Raw genomic sequence first — 20945 nt, forward strand, 5'->3', positions numbered from 1 at the left:
AGTGTTTCCACTGACATAACAGCGACGGGCTTCCAAATTAAACTCACTGTTTCCTTGACTTAAATGGGTTAAAGTGGGACTTCTCTGGGATTGAACATTGGTGGAAACATTTTGGATGATTAAGTACAAAACTAAAAATAATATAAAACAAAGGTCTGGTCATTTTTAGACATTGTAACCCTTTGTGACTAATGACTAAATGGAACAGAAGTGGCTAAATCTAAAACTACATCTACTGTAATTTTTTTCATATTGCTGGATTTAGAAAAACGTACATCTCAAAAATGTGTTTTGATCCAGAACAGATCCATTAACAGTAAAAAATCTATGGTTAGTCATTAATGGGTTAATGCAGGAATGTTACACGTTGTGTCTTTAAAGATTGCGCTTAAATGTTTTGTTTTTCTGCCTGTAAAGTAACTTCATCATTTTGCGTGATAGCATGTCCCTTGATCTTACATGGCACCAAATACAAAACATACAGAATGTATGTTACAGGCACAAAACATGTAAGAGATCAGACAAAACCTGAACATCCCACTGTTGATATTCTGTTGTGAGAGTCAAAAATAAAACGATTTGTAGAGGGTGGCCCATGAAAGGGAAGTGGGACGCGTCTATATCCAATCACTCACTCGGCTTTAATCTCATTAAGGCATCTCACTCCTACAGACTGCACACTAAATATGGGATTATGTTTAAGGGAATTCACAGCGATGCAGTTCTGCTCTGCTTTCTCTATAGCGCAAGATCTCGCTGCATTTCATGAAGGTCCAGTCCACTAACAGTAACTAATTCCTCCTTCCTGTGCCTTTGGGGACATTTCTCGAGCATCACCTCTTGACCCCGCCGCTCCTTTTCTTTTCCTTCCACCGCTTCAGACGTGTTGTTGTGAACACGTACGGGCCTCTGAGTTCTCTTCTTTTTGTAAATAACTCTGATTACACAAGTGCTGATACCGCTAATGAGCTGCTCTCCTGTTTCACGTAACTCTCAAGTGGTCACTTCCCATCGAGTCAATGCGTGCGTCAGCAGAGTATCTGGTGTTCTCTCGCACCACCTGCATGCTTTACGGACAAATCTCAGCCAGAGAATACCTCGCAATGAACCGATGGTTGAAAGTGCCACAGCTGCCGCACAAATCCCGTAAGTGTAGGATTCCAGTAAAAAAAAAAACAACTCTATTTCAGAACGATAAACAACAGGACGTGATCATCTTGCACCAAACATGCTGCTGCCCTGATGGAGGATGTAAACAGGTAGTGAATTAGTGGGCGATGAGGAGATGGCATTGTGGCACAATCACAGCTCGCACACACACGGCAGGAAGAACAATCCCAGATATTTTCAGACTCTGAGTTGTGAGCAAAGTGTGAATTACGTAAGTTTTTTTTTATTCCACCGGTCCGTCTGAGTGTGAGAACATTACGGGATCAAAAAGCGGAATCACGCTCTGTTTTTAAACAATGGCTGGAGCACACAAGGATTTTCCTTCCTCTGAGTCCTAAAATAAAGGATGATCTTCTTCTGTTTCAGACATGAGCAGAAGGACCCAAATCTGACTGCATACAGTCGATGTTTGCAATGATTCTAATTGAAAGTCCATTTTTTAGGTTGGGTTCTTTCAAAACTCAGTTCCATGTGATCTTTGGAACAGACAATTTTATTTTAATTTATGCGTAAGTGACACAAAGTTAGAACTTCCTCACAGTTGTTTCCCCTCAGTTACCTTCTCTTCATCAGGAACACTCGAGATATAACTTGTGTTTCTGTGTTCCACATTTGTCTGTTTTGGCTTGAGTACAAGTAAATGTAAATTACACATACAGCATATGTACATGTTTGTATGTATGTATGTATGTACTGTACAGTATGGGTATATCAGTGTCACTTTAGACCTAGTTGATTATCAGAGCATTTATTTTTTAAGTGATGACATAAATTAATTTAAGAATCTGCTACTTTGGCTCTGATGCATACAGAGGACTGAAACTGACTAAATGAAACATATTAAATAAATGGATTAATTAAAAGAAGTGATATGCCATGAAGTGCACCAGAAATAAATGTAGGGATTGGTTCATTTATAAAAAAGTGGCATAAATACTTCTACTTTGATTTGCCTCTCTTTATTGCATTTGTAGTAATTCAACTATTTGTTTACTTTCCCATTAATTTTCCACTTAATCACTTTATCAAAAAATGTATCTATTTTTTTTCCCTTTTGCAATGTCCCCCTATTCGTTTTCTATTACTTTAATTTTTCTTGTTACATTTTCTGCGCTTTTGTTCTTTTTATTTTGGTAGTTTCAGTCCCCCAAGTATGTAGCATGATCTGCAAAGTAACTAGTAAAACTAGTAACTAAAGTTATCAAGTAAAAGTAGTGGAGTAAAAAGGAGCTAGAATATTTGCCTCCGAAATATAGTGGAGCAGAAGTCCTTAGTAGCGGAAATGAAAATACTCAAGTGAAACACAAGTACAAGTAATAAATAAATGAATATGCCAATAAATGCAACAAAAATGTAATTGAAAACAAATGTAGGAATTCATTGATTTATTAAATGTTTCATACCCTACACTGCCGTGACTGGCTTAAAATGACAGCCCTCATTAGTACTATGAAGCTGAAATGTAAGTAAAAATAGGAATAGGAGGAAAAATAATTAAATAAATAAATTAGTTGTTTAGTTCATTTTTATGTCTGTCTCATGACAATATCTGGTCCATCTCACATGAGATTGCAAGACACCGTCATGTAATACAGCATGCAGGTCATCTTCCAATTTTAACAAATATCATCAAAAAGCAAGAAAAACATATAAATTAAAATAAATTACAAAATATCGTATTGCCAATTTCTTGCAGGGGAAAAACAGAAAAGAAAAAACACATATGAAATCACAAATTTCAAACGAATTGTACAATGAAACATAAAATGGAGGAAGGTAAATAAATTGTTGAATTAATACCAAAGTAAATAAATACAGGAGCAAATAAAAGCAGAAATATGCACGTGTGTCACATATCAATTCATTTTCATTCACTCATTATTTTTTTCATTATTTTTCAGGGGGCATTTGATGGCCGATTAATTCATTTATCTAGACATTTATTTAGGTACTTATTAATGTTTGATTGTGGCAGTCTCAGCCCTCCATACATCTGGCACCACTTCTCCAGCACAGGAGCTGTGGAGTATATTTCTTGCACGACTGATTAACCCAGAGAAGTAACCACACTACTTTTTTTTTTCTTTTCTTTTTCTTTAACGCGTTACCAGCTGACAGTGGGATCAGTTTGTTGTGTAATCCAATAAGCTCCAGTCCGTATTTCCCCTCAAGCCCATCTGGCTCACTGGCAGGGTTTGTTTACTGGCGGAGAGGCTGGGGAGAGAAGGGGGGATCCTGCAGGACCTGGGAGACTGTACAATCTACCTCTGTGCGTGGAAGAAAGGAAAACAATAAGTCGACAACTTTTTTTTTAATATCTCGCCCACTTTTTCATTCTTTCTATCTTTCTTTCATTCGGATACTCGCTCAGTTGATGGGGCGGTCAGCTGCACAGCGCAGCTTTGGAAACTTGCAGCGTTTCTTCTTTTTATTTCCAAACACAGAAAGGAGCGGAGCGCCGCGGAGCCACGACGGAGTCCGACTGTCAGCCCCTCAGAGAGCCGAGGTCTGAGCCAGGCAAATCTCGGCACTGACTGGAGAGGAGCTGTCGCTGTGGGGCCAGCCAGCCAGCTGAAACACCTTATTTCTCAAGCAAAAATAAGTCACCTGTAATGTTTTGTGCTCGCTGGAGGACTTAAGGATTTTTTTTTTCCTTTTTTCTTTACGAAAGACACGTACGCCACGCATGCCACAACCATCGAGTCAGCAGCAAACGACTCCCCCCTAAAAAACCCCTCTAAATGAACTATAAAGGTCGCTTTTGCTGAGATGTTCGTGCAAGCAGCTTGTGTCTTCATATAGAGAACACGCAGTGCAACTGCGTGGGCATGTGGTGAGATTTATTTCGAGTTGAAAATTGATTGAGAGGGTCGCTGAAAAGCAGCGCAAACTTCACTTGTGGCCTGGACTGGAGTGGTGGAGCCGAGCTAGCTTTAAAAAAAAAAAACAAGCAGCTGGCTAGTTAGCATAACTGGCGCTAGCGTTAGCTTCTGCTCGGCCAACAAGTCTGGGGTTTTGTGTTTTTTTTTTTTGCTCTCCTTTGTTTTTCCCCCCGGACAAACTCAACTGGGCCAGTTTAGCTAACCAATGCAATTAAAGACACAACAAGGTGCACTCGTGTCCGGCGCTGGTATGCGTTGACGGTGCTTTTCCATGAGGTGGCTAACTTTAGCAGCAGCGCTAGCTTGTGTTTGACTGAACACGTTGGACTCGTTCCTCCGCCCATCTTCCGGGATGTCTTTTATTTATTTTTGTTTACCTGTTGGCCCACGCCGCAAAACAAAACCAGTTTCCTGAAGGTATCTCTCCTCCAGTTTGAGCTGCCCACCTCGCCAAGGATTATTCTGTATTTGACCCTGTATCGTGCTGGATGGTGTCTCATCCCGAGTCAATTATGTGGCTCCGGACTTTGTGTTTGTGTTTTCTTGTGGCCGCTGTCTGCTTAGTGATGAGCTGTCATCGAGCGAGCGGAGAGGGTAAGTTTCATCAAATTGTCTCATTTCATCACCGTATATACGAAGTGTTTTCATCATGTGAAATTGTCTGAATATGTGGCTGCGTGTTCTGAAGGACAAACTTGTGTGTTCATTGAAGAAAATGCTAATTACGCAAAGTGCTTAGGGACCAGAGAGGATCGTCCAAAGACACAAACTCACATTTGTTTAAAAAGAATTCTGACAAATGTTGCGCAATTTTCTGTCTATTGTAAGTGAGGGGGGGTTAACACTGACATCTGAAATGATTACACCATCCTATTGTGTGTTAAATTAATTATTTTACTTTTTAAACACATTTTAGAGACCCATTATGACCTTTAATACTGGTAATATCAATTCTTAGAGGTTTTTGCATGCTGATTATATACTATAATAGTCAGTGCAATAAAATTAAAAAAGATACATTAAATTTGAGAAGGACAACATGTTAAGAAATTCTTAAATCGTACAAATCAACATGATCAGTGCAGACACCCTAAAATATTATCCTCCAGATCTTTTTGTTTTGTTAAGTAATGGTGATTTGATAAAGGCAGGTCAGCAGCAACAGTGTTAGTCACTGCATTGAAGGGACAAAGGTTAACACTTATCAGCTATTTGATTCTGCAGGATCTGTAAACAAAGTGTTTTGTCCCAAATAAGTAAGTAGGCTGAGAATTTGGATTAAATAGCCGGCTGTTTATTATTGTTGTAAAATGGAAAGCCTCGCTCTGACGCTGTGGTCAGTGCAGGAATGTAACAATAAGCCCTCTTTACAGCTCCTGACAATCCCTTTTTTATATTCACCAAGCCAGCAAGCCTGGGTGATAAGAATGAATGAATGCGTTTGCAATCACCCGGAGACATTTTCACATTTCTCAAACGCCACAGTGACTGCACACACTTGCTGTTTTTACCCTGCTTGGAAAGGCAAATATTAGCCTAGTTATACTTATGAGTAAAACATATAGAAAACCAGTGGGACTACTTGTGTGTTTAAACAGTTTAGCATGCACTTTTTAAGATGACAGCATCAGAGACCTTCTGGTAAGCAGAGTGATACAGAGTTCACTCATTGCCCCACATACCAGGAAATGTTCTACTTTTTTTTTTTTTTATCTCAACAGATGATTCAATAGAGGTCACTGATAACTTAACTAACCATAACTAAATCTGTTAACAGCTCTTCATGTGGTTTCTCTTCTGTTTAGGCTTTTGCACTTCAAATCACAAGAAATAGAGCATTTTTAAATTTGGAATTTAACAAATGGCTTTTTCAGTTTATGTGTAGCTACTTCGTGGCTAATTCATTCAAAAACCAAATTAAAGCCTAAATTCTTCTTTTTATGGGAAGTTAAAATGTATTTGTTTATCAAACAATGCTCTGTCAATCAGTAATTTCCTTCAAGTCTTTAACAAATTAGAGAGTACATTTCCAAATATATTGAATTGGTTGTTTTAGGCCTTTAAAGATGATGTCATTAAGATTATCCAAATCTCTCTGAGATGTTGATTCATGTAGTTTTTTCTTGAGAAAAAAATGCTTTTGTTTGTTTTGTGAACCTGTCTTGTTTTTGTTCCTAGGCTCATACTTGTCATGAGCACAGGAACAGTAACAAACACTCCTCCTTTGTTCAGTATTAGGAGTCTGTACACACACTAAACCCACACCACTGCAGTATATGGCCGTAGTTTGATTTCAAGGGGCACTCTGAGAGTTAAGGAAAGTGCAGCCTCTCTCACCTTTCATCAGATTGTAGTGAGGGCTGAATGGAGCGATGTCATCATACCAGTTTGAGCAAGAATTGTAAGACATAATTCAAAAGCAAGTTGTGTAATTGCACTGCACCCCTCCTCGTCCTCCCACCTCCAAATCCTCCCACTCCTCTCAGACTCGAGAGCGAACCACACAAGGGAAGAGTGGAACCTGGGCCTCACACTGGTCGATTTCATAAGCTGGACTGACCAGTGTTGAAGTCAGGAAATTTTCTGAGCTACTTGTTGGTCGTTTTCCAGCTCAGCTTCATGGAAAAAATGCACCTAATAATGAAAGCTTATATTAAGTAGCAGTGTGAATTGATTCAATTTATCTAGCATGGGCTGACAGTTAAAATTGGAGTGCCAATTTCTCCATATAAGTGCAAATATGTCTTAGATTTCATACTTTCAGCTACTGCCCCAGTTCGGGCCTCTTATGTAGTAACATTAGATTAAAGTCACAGAGCAAAAGAGCTGTTTTTCTGAAAAATAAAACTCCGCAGTTTATTTAAAGGGGCACTACATGGTTTGGGAGAAGAAATTAAAACTCAGATTTTAAAAATGTACAATATTAATGAGGTAATAATACAAACTCAGAAATATTCATTTTTTCCATCCCTGAATAAACAAGCTGGAAAATAAGGTCCCCAGAACACTGTTTGAAGCTAGAAAGGTGGCAGAGTCCGCCACAAATAAACAAAAGTAAAACAGTACGAAATGTTCTCTTTTAAGGTCCTTTTTTTATTCAGTCATAAAAACAAAGAGAGTTAGTTTGTTTAGTTTGTCTAGGCATACAAAAATCAGTCAAGATGTACTTCTTCTTATTAGAATTTCTTCCCCAAAACTACAAAGTGGACCTTTAAACACAAACATTCAGTCTTCTGATAACCTGTAAGACAAAATGTTCGGTCCATTGTGTGATAAGAGATTTTTAACTAGCTGTCTCACAGTTTCCTATCAAGTATGTTAGCTGGAAATGATGTATGTTTGTCTCAATTTGAATATTGTGAAACCAAATGAAAAAAGTTAAGATATAAATATGCTGCTTTTTCCTCCGGCTATCTGACTCTTGAATGCCAAACCTCTGGCACTTACTCTATGTTAGTAGTCTTTTGCTTATCTACATAGCGCCTTGTGTAGATCTCGAACATACTGTCTTTTTCAACAGATCTGATTGATTGAGTCGTTCAGTGAGAAGAAACTTGGTCAACTTTGCAAAGCAGCTACTGCTAATTCAAAATAATTAGTTTCTTTTTGAAAGTTTGCCGTTGACAGCATTACATTATATTCTGTCTTTCATTGTGAATGGTGTCAGTTATCAGTGAAATCTTTTGTGAAACATTTGAAAAAGGTGAAATTGTGAAATTTAAGAAAATTGTGGTGAAAGTTATTTGGGCCTTCTTGTAAATTTGCCAGATATTCTACATTAAGTTCTCTCTTTCTTTTAGTGCAAAACATTGTGTCCTTTTCCCCCCAGTGATGTACACGGTAATGCACATATAGAAAGAAGAAGTGAAATTGGATCACAAGTAATCACTCAAGACGAGGCTCATGTCGAGACGCATGTTAATGGCAAGTCTGAACTGACAGACTTAGAGTTATGCACGAGAATCATTCAGGTTCGACACAAGGTCTGAACTGCTTCTTCATCTCATCGAGATGCCCGCCATGACAAAGTGTTACCGGAGAGATCATTGTGGCGGGGGCATCTATGGACATGGGACAGGTGGAACAGGCACTGCAGCTTTTTTCAAGATGAAAAACAAATCAGTACTCATTCAGAGTGAAGAGAACTAGTTAATCCACAGAAAATATGTTTATAGGTTAGTGTTTGTTCAAAGGCAACTGTCTACTACTGTTTGTCACAATACGGGAATTTTGAATTTCGATACAATACCTTGAAACCTGTAGATGTTCGATACTACAGGAAAAGGGACTTAACATTGAGGGCATAACATTTTTGATTCTTCTGTATGCTCTGTGTTTAGGACAACATTTAAGTATATTTTCTTCTCAAGGAGTTTGGGCGATGTGGAACCTAATGTGCTGTTGGGGAGGAGAGCAAAAACGTGTAGCTAGTGCTGTGTATTGATACTGTGAGAAATGAGCGTTGAAATTGTTTTAAATATTCAGAATTGATATATCTATATTTAGATATTTATGACAACACTACTGTCTACACACCCTCTTTAAAAAAAGAGATTTGTATAGGCTATTTTCTGCTAAAATTCTGTTGCCACAGAACAACCAATGAAAATGTTTAGTCATCCTTGACAGATTTTTTTTAGCGCATGTGCGACCAAAACAGTCGTACTCTGGATCCCTGCCAAACACACACTCATTTGTCACAGCAAGGGGCTCGCCATGAAGCCACCGACAGCCTGTTGTTGGGCACTGATCTAGCCAGAGCAGGTCTTGTAAGGGGGTGGCAATCAGCAACCTGGCACGCTTGATTTACACCTCCCGACAAGGAGAGCAGTTGTAAGGTGATGAAACTATCCTCCACTCAACCGCCTCTCCAAAAATACCCAGACAAAAACACTACACACAAACTACCACCGCTGTCTCAAGTACCAAAGTCATGAGTTGTTTGACATTTGGACAATAGAATGATTTTTGCACTTGTCAACCTCAACAATGGTCATCTAATCTTGGCTGACCGGTTCACGTTTGAAAATTATATACAGCTTGATAATGGAGTAATCTGACACACCTACAATCTGTCACTTTGACCACAGAGGTGTCTGACAAGGAAAGCTTGTTGTGTCAGTTCTTACCCTTGACACCGTGACCCGGGGAAAAGTAAGTGTGTTTGTTATTCTGCTCTCACACTGTAGAGGTAATAATTACTTCATTGCCAACGTTGGCAGAGAGATACAATACATTTGTAGGAGAGTGCAGCAGGCAGCACGCAACTGACTCACCAAATGATCTTTGGTCAGGAGCCATTTCTTCACAGGATACACATCAAACAGTCCCAAGAGGGAATTTTCATAGGCTTGCTCTCTCACTCCAGTTCACTCTATTTAAAGACCAGGGCCTGAATTACTTTGGTTTCATTTTATTCCCTGGACTGAGTGAAGTGTATTGTTGGCTGGCTGCACTTGCCATGTTACCCCTACCAAACAGCTGGCACATTCAATAACCCACTCCACTCCAGGCCCTGCGTAGAAGACATGTAAAAGGGCCTGGTACTGTTGAGGATGACTCTTGGGCATTTTCACAAGAAGAGAGTATTTCTTAAAGTTATTGTAATGCCACTTTCTAACTGCTGTAATATCTGTACCACAGCTGAAGAGATGACAAACCTCAGTCAGCTATAACTGCAGACATTACAGTTAAATGGTTGTATGCAGACTACAACTTTGAGCTGAAAAAGTTGTGATAATTTTTGCTTGTTCTGTTGGATGTCACATTTAAGTGTATGATTTTTATATCATACAAAACAATCGGCTAGTAAATTTTCACCTTGTGTGTCTGCGTTTTGTTTGTCATCAGGGCAAAATGTGGTCCTGGAGAGACCTTTTGAAGTGGGAAATACCACAGAAACAGTTTGGAGTATTTTGGCAGGTGTTCCTACGTCTGTCTATATGTTTGGACAGATCTATGTCAGCGCGATAGCATCACAACCGTGCGAAACGCAGTCATGGAACTTTCCAGGTGTGTAGTTGAGATCAAAATGAAGGCAGTGTTTCAAAATGGGTGTGATGTGAGCAAGGGAGCCAGAGGTTGGGGCAAAGTAAACCCTACTTTAGCACCACCGGCCCACCTTTTGAAAGCCAAGGTCATGCCCCTTCTGGTGGACCTCATTGGACATTAATTCCTAAAAAGGTGATCTTGTTTCAATTGTGCCATGAATTATACATATGACTGCTTTGTTTAGGGTGGTGCAGGAATGAGTCCTAAAACCTGGAAATAGGTTAGCTTTTTTGCACTTGTGGTACCCCGTCTCAAAGCCTATTAATTTCTTGAATAGGTTTTTAGATGGCTGTAATAAGGCCTGTGGTTTACACAATCTTAATAGATTTTCAAGTTTTGTTCCAAGGCATAAATACATGAGTAAATACCCCATGTTGGAATCTCTAATGCATTTACTCGTGCAAATTCAGTGACAAGTTGCTAAATGAGATTGCATTGATCACTTTATAGTAAAGTGTTTATAGTATAATATAATAAGACACTTAATGGTGGTGAGTTTGAAGTCATGTGACCTCAGTGTACTTTGTATATAGCATTAGCTGTTTCTCTTGGAATTAGCGTTTTGCTTCTGGTGATCTATTTAGGTTTAAAAAATAATTAAAGTGGCGTTTATCTGTGAAGATTATCTTGCTGAACAAGATATGTAAGTATCAAAAACTTGTGTTCACCACAAAGCTTATTTTCTCCAATAACCTAAAATTCAACTGAAAAATCCCAAAGGCTTTTTGTGTCAATGTGTCCCTGCCCCTGCAGCACTCTCTTGAAAAGGGAGCCACTTACAGAAGCATTTTTTAAATGTGGGATTAAACAGGGATTTATGTGTCTGATTTGGACAGATTTTGTCAATGAAGGCAGAAGTTATTGAAAATTGCTTTCTGTGTCAATGGTATACCTTAAAACTGTAGGTTTACAACCATTCTCAAAGCGGATTACATCACATGTGAGTTTGGACACAGTGAACGTGTATCTCGGTGACCTCGTCATTTTGTGGCTGGTTTGAGGCTAGGTTGGAAAACAAGAGAACAGCGAAACCTTGAAAAGGGAAGTGTTGCAATCTCTGAGTGTTTGTGTTTCTGCATGCTTACTGAGGCCTCGGTTCTCTAGGCCCAGAGATAATATACGCCATCAGTCTAACTACCTGTTGCCCCTCCTCCTTCTCTATCCACCTCCTTTACAATATCAGAAGCGCCAGTGCCTGTTGATGCTTGCAGCTGTAGTGAAAGGATTGTGGGATTGTACATTGTGGACAGACTGTGCAGAACTGAGATTCTTGTGTGTTCATGTACAGCATTTTTGTTCACACTACAGATTTATAGTTCATTTAAATTTAGGACCATCCTGTGACCTAGTTGCAATTTACATCAGGTATTCACAGTGCTGTCCATGTGGAGTTATCAGGAGGACAGCAGCATGTCATCATTGAACTTACATAATCACTTGGTATTATCTGGTCCTGTTTGCAACTTGTCTACATTAGTGTGAAACCAACTGGCATTTTCTTCTCGTTGTGGGCATATTTTTTCTCTCCAACTTGATCAAGCGTATGGATTTCCTTTACGTCTGGCTGACTTGACTCTGGTCTGATCACAGCTTGAATCAGACCACCTTGAGCTGTAGCCTGCTGGATCCGAACACATTATTACAATTTGCTATAATGTGCAACTAAAGACTATTTGCATCGTTGTATTTAGAGCTGCACATTTAATCAAAAATATTATGGAAATTGCAATATGGCAGGGTGCAATTTATCCAAATAACAGAAGCTTTTGATAAAGGTAAAGCGTGTAACACAGGGCATTATTATGAAGAACTGTGGGTTGTGTTGAGTACAGAGGTGTTCGGGCCTACAAATATCTCTCCAGATGCAAGACAACATGTTTGTTTGGTACAGACAGCAGCAAATGGCCTATTATCATGATTTTTAAAGTCTTAATGTCTTTTCCAGAACCTTACTTTATCACAGTGTCTTTGTCTGCAGTTTAATGACTTGGAGATAGATCTGTTGGCATGCAAGCTGTCAGTAGCTGCTACGATTTTATCCACAGCACCTATAGGATGGTTTCTTTCACAGTTGAAAGTTCCAGAAAGCTAGAAGATTAACCTCATGGATTAAAGTTCTCCGTTGCTACGATGGATTTCCGTCATTCATACTTCACAGAGGCAACTTATGAGATCAATGTAGATCGGAGGAGAACAAGTGTTGGCTGATTTTTATTGACAGATTTTCACACTCTGCAGCCAATGGTATCGTCAACAGCGTGTGCGTGCCTGACCAATGACAGTGTAGTGACCCACACAGGGCAGGATCTAAACACGGAGTCGCACTGCTACGTTATCAATTAGTTTTTGAGTTTAGTCAACACGTGAGAACTCGTCTGACACGGAGAGTCTCCTGTTGTGTGCTACATGTGTGAAATAACAACTATAGTCTGGACTTTGTCTGGAGTGTATCTGTGTAAACGGCTTCATTCAGCGTCTCTCCTTCCCCTCTGGCACCGTGAGTTACCATGGTTACAGGAACGCCCTGAAACTTTATAATTATCAATAAGAAATTTTTGGTTAGTTTCACTGTACAAATTCATGAATGTAGCCTGATTGTAGCTCAATGCTGAAATCTTGTATTATAACATATAGAACAAATGTAAAGCCTTAGAGCTTCTTTGATTATTAACAGTATGTTAGTGATGACAGAAAGGTGATAACTCGCCATCAGACTGACAAGGCTGCAAAAGTTGCTGTTTGTATGATGTATTTTTCTGTTAAACGATAAAAGGCTCACTTTAAACAATTTTATTAACTCATGATAATGATGATGAGAAGAAGAAGAAGTAGAAAAATAGCGTACTGAAAAGTTATGTAGATGGTTGATTATTTGAAAGAGTAAAACTTGAGAGAAGCTTGGCAAAAAAAGGGCACAGTTTGATTTCATAGATTGAAAAGACAAATATTTTAAGTGTGAATAGAACAGCTGTTCAGATCATCCTCCTGTAAAACACTGTTGGTCAAATATTTAAACTTGATGTCCGCATTAGAGAACAATGTGTGGGGTGAGGCTGTAAATCTTATCTTATTTTTTTAGCACATGTCAAATAACGTGCCCTGTAACATGTTTAAAAAATTACAAATTGAGAATATGACTTGGCTACAGCTCGAAAAAACATTCAGTCAGGATAATTTTTTTGCTTTAATCAATGTAACCTTTAAACTACTATTTTCAATTGAACTTTTGCGTTTTACTTCCATTGATGCTTTCCTTGTCATTGTGTTTTTCAGTGCCACTCAAATGCATTTCTTCACTTTAATTATCCTCTGCGTTTGAAATATTATTGTTCCTAGGACAAATCCTATAACAAATCAATAACACAGTAATCGATGTAATTATGAGTTTTTCCTCGCTCACAGTGTTCCTGAAAGGGGAAACCATCATGCTGCTCCTTTTTGATTAACCTTAAAAGTTCATCTGTCTCAGAGGTGCAGGCAGCGAGACACCTTTTGAAGGCATTGGTCAATGAAAATCAGCCTCTTTAATGACTCTAATTGATGATTCAGAGCACAGTGGCGTCTTTTTTCAGTCCTCAGGCTCAGAGTAGGTGATGTTTTGAGAGCTGGAGCCAACCTAGTAACCATAGCAACCTTTATGATGTCTCCCACTTTGTTTCTCTCTCCCGACAATACAAGGAGCATTTTAATCCTGGGATGCACCTGGTTTGTTTTGCTTGAGATATGCTGTGGAGTTTTAGTGCTCTACTTAAAACAGCGGCAACAACACAAAAACCCACTTCTGCCAAAGTTTTGTTTGTTCCCACATTGAGAAGTCAGCTCAGTCCGTTCTTCTTCTGCTGCCGCCCTTAAATTCCTCACTTACACACCAGCGCTGCCATGTTCCAGTTTCCAATGTGAGCCACGATCAGTACGGCCGGAGTGTATTAGATTCTCTTTTGGGAATGTGGTGCTAAAAATACTGGCCTGGCTGAAAGTGCACACTGATAGAAGCCTGGACTCGCCGCCCTGTGATGATTCCCTTACTCACAGGGTCACTCAGTACTCTGCTGGCTGACTTAACTGCGACTACTCAGCCACTACCCCTATATCGCATACTGCCAACGTCTTTGCCTGTTAAAGTCCTCTGTTTGAGTGAGTGTGAGGTCTTGTACGAGAAAGATGGAGGCTCTTTGTAGTTTTATATGTATTTCTTGATGGATCTGCAGTAAGCCTCCTGTGGCAGTTACCATCAGTTTGATAGGAAATGTTTCATTTGGAGGTGGATGTGTTGTAATTACAGGCTTATGGCATGCCATCCATCCTTACAGTTCAGCTATCCTCCCTAAGACCACAAACACATGTCTAAAAGTAGTTTAAAAAGAGAAATGTACTTTATAAGAAGCCAAGTTTCTTTTAATAGCTATGTTAGGAGATTGTGTGTGTACTTGAAACAAAGTTGTAGGCTCAACTTTAGATAAGTGCTGTGGATTTTTCACATGCATAAAGTGAAAAAGTTGTTGTTTGGACACTCCGTAATTGTACACTGTGTGTGTGTGTGTGTGTGTGTGTGTATGTGTGTGTGTGTGTGCCGGTTGTCTTGTACTGTTATGCAACAGAAGGTGTAAAACGAGCTGCTGCCATAAAGAGGTGCACGCCTAGCTGTTATACTGCTTCCCCACATGGCTGACCAGTTGGCCTGATGTGCTCAGCTCAGTGGTGGGTCGGTTGGTAAACAAATACAGTCCTCTCACCAGGCAGCACACCTCCAGCTGCACTCATGACTTTGTGAACTGTAAAATCGGGCCTGGAATGTCCCACATTGCACCTGCAAAGACAAACATCTTTATGGCTGTCATTACTTATGTTATGTCACACAAAGCATATATTGAAGAGCTTGGCTGATGTCCCAAAGAAAAGTTGAGGAAATCCTTATTACTGTCAACACTCTCCATAAAGAGCCCCCTGAATGTTATAGTGTTTGATATATTTCACAGGTGGTTTCCCGATCGCTGTTCTGCATTATCTGGAGTAGGGCAGTGCAATATATATGATATATATCATGATGTTGTAATGAGACTATGTACCTCCTGAGATATTTTGGTATGTTATATCGTGATAAGGGTCTATTGTGTCTTTTACTGATTGACGCTGTGCATAACAGTAAAGTGATGTCATTTTCAAAACTTGCCAGACTGTCCTACTTATTCTAATACTTACTTTTACCCATTCAGTCTTTATTAGTCATGTGGTAATATTTTGTTACAATGCAAGTAGTCATCCCTACAATATTGTTGCAATATCAAGTCAGGGTATTTGGTCAAAACTATTGTGATATTTTGGGGCTCAATTCTTGTATTTATGAAGTGCTTTTGAGGCCATTTCAAAATATTAAGATATATATTGTAAGCTAAAAATATTGTGATATTATTTTGAGGCCTACTGCCCAGCCCTAAACTGGAGTCTCAGTACAGTTCACAATCTAATAAAGCTGAAACAACTGGTTAATTCATCAATTAGTTGATTGTAAGTTTTGTCATTCAGTCATTCACATTTGGTTTATTTTTCTTTTTTCATTGTATGATTTCTAAAAACAATTGTACAAGACAAATAATACACTTTTGCCCAACATACTTGTACACATTCCATGAGCAGAAGAGGAGCAAGAAAACAAAATATATATTATCTGCCCCTTTATTAATAACATGAAATACTGTAGATTCAGATGGCCTCCCTGTTTTGTTAACCTTCTTTTTCCACAAAACATATAAATATTTTACAAAACATGCACAGAAAATTTAATCCCAAAAACAAAAATACACATTTGCTTGAAGTAGGGGTCGATGGATATGTCTTTTTCAGGCCCTACACTGATTATTAGACTCTTTGTGTCAAAATTTTAAACAGAGCAACCAGTAATGAAACAAAACTACATACAGTTTACCAAGTACTCTCCTTAAGTACAATCTTCAGGTACTTTACTTGAGTACTTTGATCTTCTGCTACTTTATACTTCCTTTCCACTACATTTGTTTGATAACTTTTGTAACTTATTATTTTGAAGATTCTGATTATTCAGTGTTTCAAGGCTTTAAATTGCATCAGTTAGTCTTGGTGGGACACTGTATGTGAGGATGTTGCATCATAGTAGCACATTTTTAAATTAGCTTTTTTTAATTGGCAAACTGGAAACCACTTATACTGATTATTGGAAAAATGCTGATTATCTGTCTATCACTTGCTTGTAGTGTGTTCATACAGACTTTGTTGACTAGTTAATTAATTTCTTCAAGCATAAAGGCCAAAATTCTGTTGCATCTAACTTCCTGAATGTGGGGATTTGCTTCTATTTTCTGGTATATAAACTTTGAAATTATACAATATTGGGTTTTGGTTAAGTTAAACCCTTATTTAGAAGACATCATCTTGGGATCTGGCAAATTGTGCGAGGCTTTTTTCACAAGTCAGGAAATGACCTAAATGATTATTGTTAAAAGATAATTGACAGATAAATAGTAGTAAATAGTAGATTCAGTAGAATTTAAAATTATATAGGCAACAAAAATGTTACCCAGAGTTAAGGAATTCTTCATCAAACAGTATCATGTGTCTGGGTGAGGACTGACAAAGCCACAAATCTACTACTGGTGCAATACACTGCCATTAGTGCCACAGTTCCCCTCTCAGACAAATATTTTTAGTGCATTGGCTAATGTTTTTTATGGTCTTGACTTTCAGAAGCAAGTCCACAAATCAACTAAGCATAACCAAGGATGAGCACAGCCTCAGTCTGATGACAGCACTCCATATTTGATGGTGGCACACGGCCAGATATGTGGTTGCTAAACAAAGTGTCACTGAAGATGGTCTGGACTTCATCAAAGCCAGAGACACAACCACATATTTTTCTGTAAAATATCCCCTCTAATTACCAAGAGAGCCATTTCTTTTCCTCCTTGAGGCCATGCCTGACTTACTCGACCCTGTTTTTCCAGTTTAGAGAGCAGACGTCTTGCCTAACGCATCAGTCACGTTCAGCAGTTGTAATCCTTCCGAGAGTCATAACATTTCCTGTTCATTTGAGCAATACTGTCCAGTTACCCAGAAAACTTTACTGTTCAACTCAGTCTTTACCTGAAGCCTTGTTTGAGCCTTGCTTTAACTTTTGTCATACATGAAGATATCTAGTTTCTAAAGAACCCATGTCTTTCCCTTTTTTGTCTTCTCAGTTTGTCCAAGCAAGGACATCCGGAACAATGTGACCAACCTGCAGACACTTGAGAACTGCACTGTGATCGAAGGCCACCTGAAGATCTTACTCATGTTCAGGACCAAGCCTGAAGATTTCCGAGGCCTCAGTTTCCCCAAACTGATAGTGGTCACCGACTACCTGTTGCTCTTCAGAGTTTACGGCCTGGAGACCCTCAACGACCTCTTCCCCAACCTAACTGTGATCAGAGGCAACAACCTGTTCTTCAACTATGCTTTAGTGATGTTCGAGATGCTCCAGCTGCGAGAGATCGGCCTCCATAGCTTGATGAACATCACCCGCGGAGCTGTGAGAATTGAGAAGAACCCAGATCTCTGCTATCTCTCAACTTTGGACTGGTCCAAAATCCTTGATTCAGTTGAGGACAACTACATCATGGCGAACAAGAACGACCGAGAGTGTGGAGACGTGTGCCCAGGGGCAGCCATCGGAAAGACGACCTGCCAGACGACCACCATCAACGGACACTTCAGTGAGCGCTGCTGGACTCAGAACCACTGCCAAAGAAGTAAGTATTCTTCTGGTATACTCTTATACGCTACTCAGTGAGCTAGGGATATTGGGATGTGGTTGCATATATGCGTGTGCACGAATATTAATTAAAAGTCAAATAAGATGTGTCGCAATATTTTGGGGGACCAAAAATATTCACAGAGCACAAAAATGAAAATTCAAATATGTCACAGAATAAACAATCAAGTGAAACTATAAAAAAATACACCAGTATCCCTAACTGATTTTGAGTAGTGTATCATTTATTGTATTTCTGTGATTCATTTTTTGGGTTTTTACGGTCATGCAGTCTGAAACAGCAATACTTCCTCGATCTGATCCATCGTGCTACATATCATGGTCCTGGTTGAAAACGGAAAGAATGGTGGTGGTAGAAGCAGTTCAATTGGGGTTAAGGAAGAAGTCCTGCACTTCAAATGGACTAGTGCAGTGCCCATAGGAAATATGTATTCCTATAGAAAAGTGGGAGGTTAAGTAGCTTTTTCATGGATGGCCAAATGAGGCTGTGTTTGAAGGTGGGACGTCAGGGATATTTAGGTTTGTTTTGAAATCTAATATTCCAGGGTATAATTGGCCGTTTTTGACTATTTTTGCCATGATATTTCACCTTAAAAACTATTTACTTGGTGTAATTTTTTTTAGCACAACCTCACATGTGACTGTACAGTTATTTTTTTATTTTGACATACTGTATTAACACAATGGACCTAAAATCACAAACAAAAACATAAAATCCGAGTAGAAAAAGTTAGATTTTTTTTACTGTGAAAACCACAGATATGTTTAACAAACCATTTTTTATTAGGGTAAGTGTACCTATTAAGCCCACCAAATCTGCTTTTCAGACATTTTTAATATATACCGCCCCAATTAAAGTGAGAACATTTTAGTTAAAATGATAGTCTAATGTCTCATTTGAAGTGTCAATAATTCATTTATACCAATTTTTTATGTTTTTATTGTTTAATTTGTCAAAATATGTCAAAAGTCTGGCATGGGCTTAATGGGTACTTAATGTACCCATTAAGCCCATGGGTGTTCCAAATAAGCCCACTTCATGACTTGTTGATAAATAAATATATATTTAAAAATCTTAACAATCCAAACTTATTCTATTAAGAAATGTAATGTCTTAGCTCTCAATAGCTATTTCTATTTTGTCTCCACTCCTTTCCTCTGGCCTGTAAATTGCATTTGAAATAGGCGTGATCAGCCTTTTGCTGTGTTGTCAACACAGATAAAGCTAAACTTACAACATGTCTTCTTTGGAATGTAGCCAAAAAACTATTCATTGGCAAAATCAAAATTAGAATGGAAATTACTCTTGAGTACCTCATCTTTACATATGTGTTGTCATTTTGTCTGTATCTCTATCCTACATTGTACTGTTGGCATTTACAATTGGCCAAAATTTCTGGTCCAGCCAGCTGGTTGAGAGTGCAGATGTTTTTATCTAGATTTCTGAAGACCTAATGACTGAAAGAAAGGCAGTGTACTGGTTCAATACTAATATTTTAAGGATAATAAACGAGTCAATTTCAGTATTTACAATTAAACAAATAACTTTAATTGATTTTTAAAACATAAAAACAGCTTACATAGAAACCATTAAAACCACTGTGGAGTACCATTAAAGAGTACGTTCTTGCCAGAACTGAGAGATTTGTCATTGTTCCCTCCCTGTATATTGGCGGCATGCTTCTGCCATGTGTTTGCATGAGCTGTACTTTTTTCGTGTTCTAGTCATGTCATCTGAAAAGTAAAGGATCGAGAATTATGCTAATGGTAGGATAGAATGTAGGCCTATCCAGAATGAATTGACCTATGCAACATCACTCATATTTAAATTTGGGTATTTAATTATCTGAATTATGAAGCTGATTGATTAGGTGAGGTCAATTTTAGGCAGGAAAATGGTTCAAAAGTCAAAAGGGAGAAAATCTCCATTGAAACACAGCTAAGTGGGCTTAATGGGAGCAGGTGGGCTTAAAGGGAACATCAGTGAATTTCTGGTTAAAAGTCAGAATATTTTTTTCTACACACATGACATTAAAAAAACAACTACATGACATGAATCTATATATGCTGTACTAACATAACATGAAAAGTATCAATTGATCATGCATTTAAGTAATTAGCTATACTCATTTACATCCACCCTAAATGGTGTGTTTTTTTTGCTAGTGTCCCCTTTAAGCCCACTTGGTAAAAATGTTAATTAAAAAATAAATAAAGATTCATATACACATGTATTATCTATTTAACAGTACAATAGGATATTCTGCCTACAAAAATGTAAACTACACATGCTTATCATGCTTTATGTCATTGCAATGAGCAATGCTATGCAGTGACTATATTGATGCAGCATGTGGGTTGTTGGCTAGCATGCTAAAACACATTTTGACTACAAAAGAAAAAACATTTCTAATTCTAGTAAAATTCTAACATATGTTTTATTTAAAGCACTAATCTCTTAAATTTTGATAACAAATGAGTATTTACCAAAAGCAGGAGTAGAAATATGGAAAAAAATGTTGGTTTTCAGGGCATCAAAATCACCTAAGTTTTTTTGTAACTTCTTCTGGGAGCAGCAGGTACATGTCACACATGTGCTTCGATAACTCAAGATCGACAAATCTGATTGGCTTACAATCAAAAGTATAATTTATGTAACAAGCAGCTTCATTGGAAGAACCATGAACCAGCAAAAATGGTGATGTAGTTTTTTTTAAAATTGACTCAGAAGTCACAAGTGGGCTTATATGGTACGTGGGCTTATTAGGTACACTTACCCTACTTATAATGCAAATATAAATTGTTGTTTGCTAAATATGTGCATACATTTTAAGAATTTACAAAGTTATATGTAACTATTAACATTTAAATGCAGGCAATGCTCAGGTCTGCCTGAGCTCCTTCCACCTGAATGAAGAGCTGCACTGTCTGCTCCACATTCAGCAGTCTCCTCATTGTTTTGACTAATTAAACAAAAAATCGACTCCACTACACACTAAACACACTACACTAAACAATACATATCACACTAACTATACACTCCAAACACGCTAAATGTCTCA

At 38.4% G+C, this 20945-nt stretch overlaps 1 protein-coding gene across 1 annotated transcript in view; it reads left to right on the top strand.

The window, feature by feature from the left end:
- Positions 1 to 4540: 4540 nt before the first annotated feature.
- Positions 4541 to 20945, top strand: part of insra (insulin receptor a) — a 61068-nt gene continuing 44663 nt past the window's right edge. Inside the window, exons 1-2 of the mRNA XM_030402751.1 lie at positions 4541 to 4646; positions 17312 to 17860. Of these exons, the coding sequence (XP_030258611.1) occupies positions 4541 to 4646; positions 17312 to 17860 (655 nt within the window). The remainder of the gene's footprint in view (positions 4647 to 17311; positions 17861 to 20945) is intronic.

The sequence above is a fragment of the Sparus aurata genome, chromosome 21 (assembly GCF_900880675.1).
Source record: "Sparus aurata chromosome 21, fSpaAur1.1, whole genome shotgun sequence".
Lineage (NCBI taxonomy): Eukaryota > Metazoa > Chordata > Actinopteri > Spariformes > Sparidae > Sparus > Sparus aurata.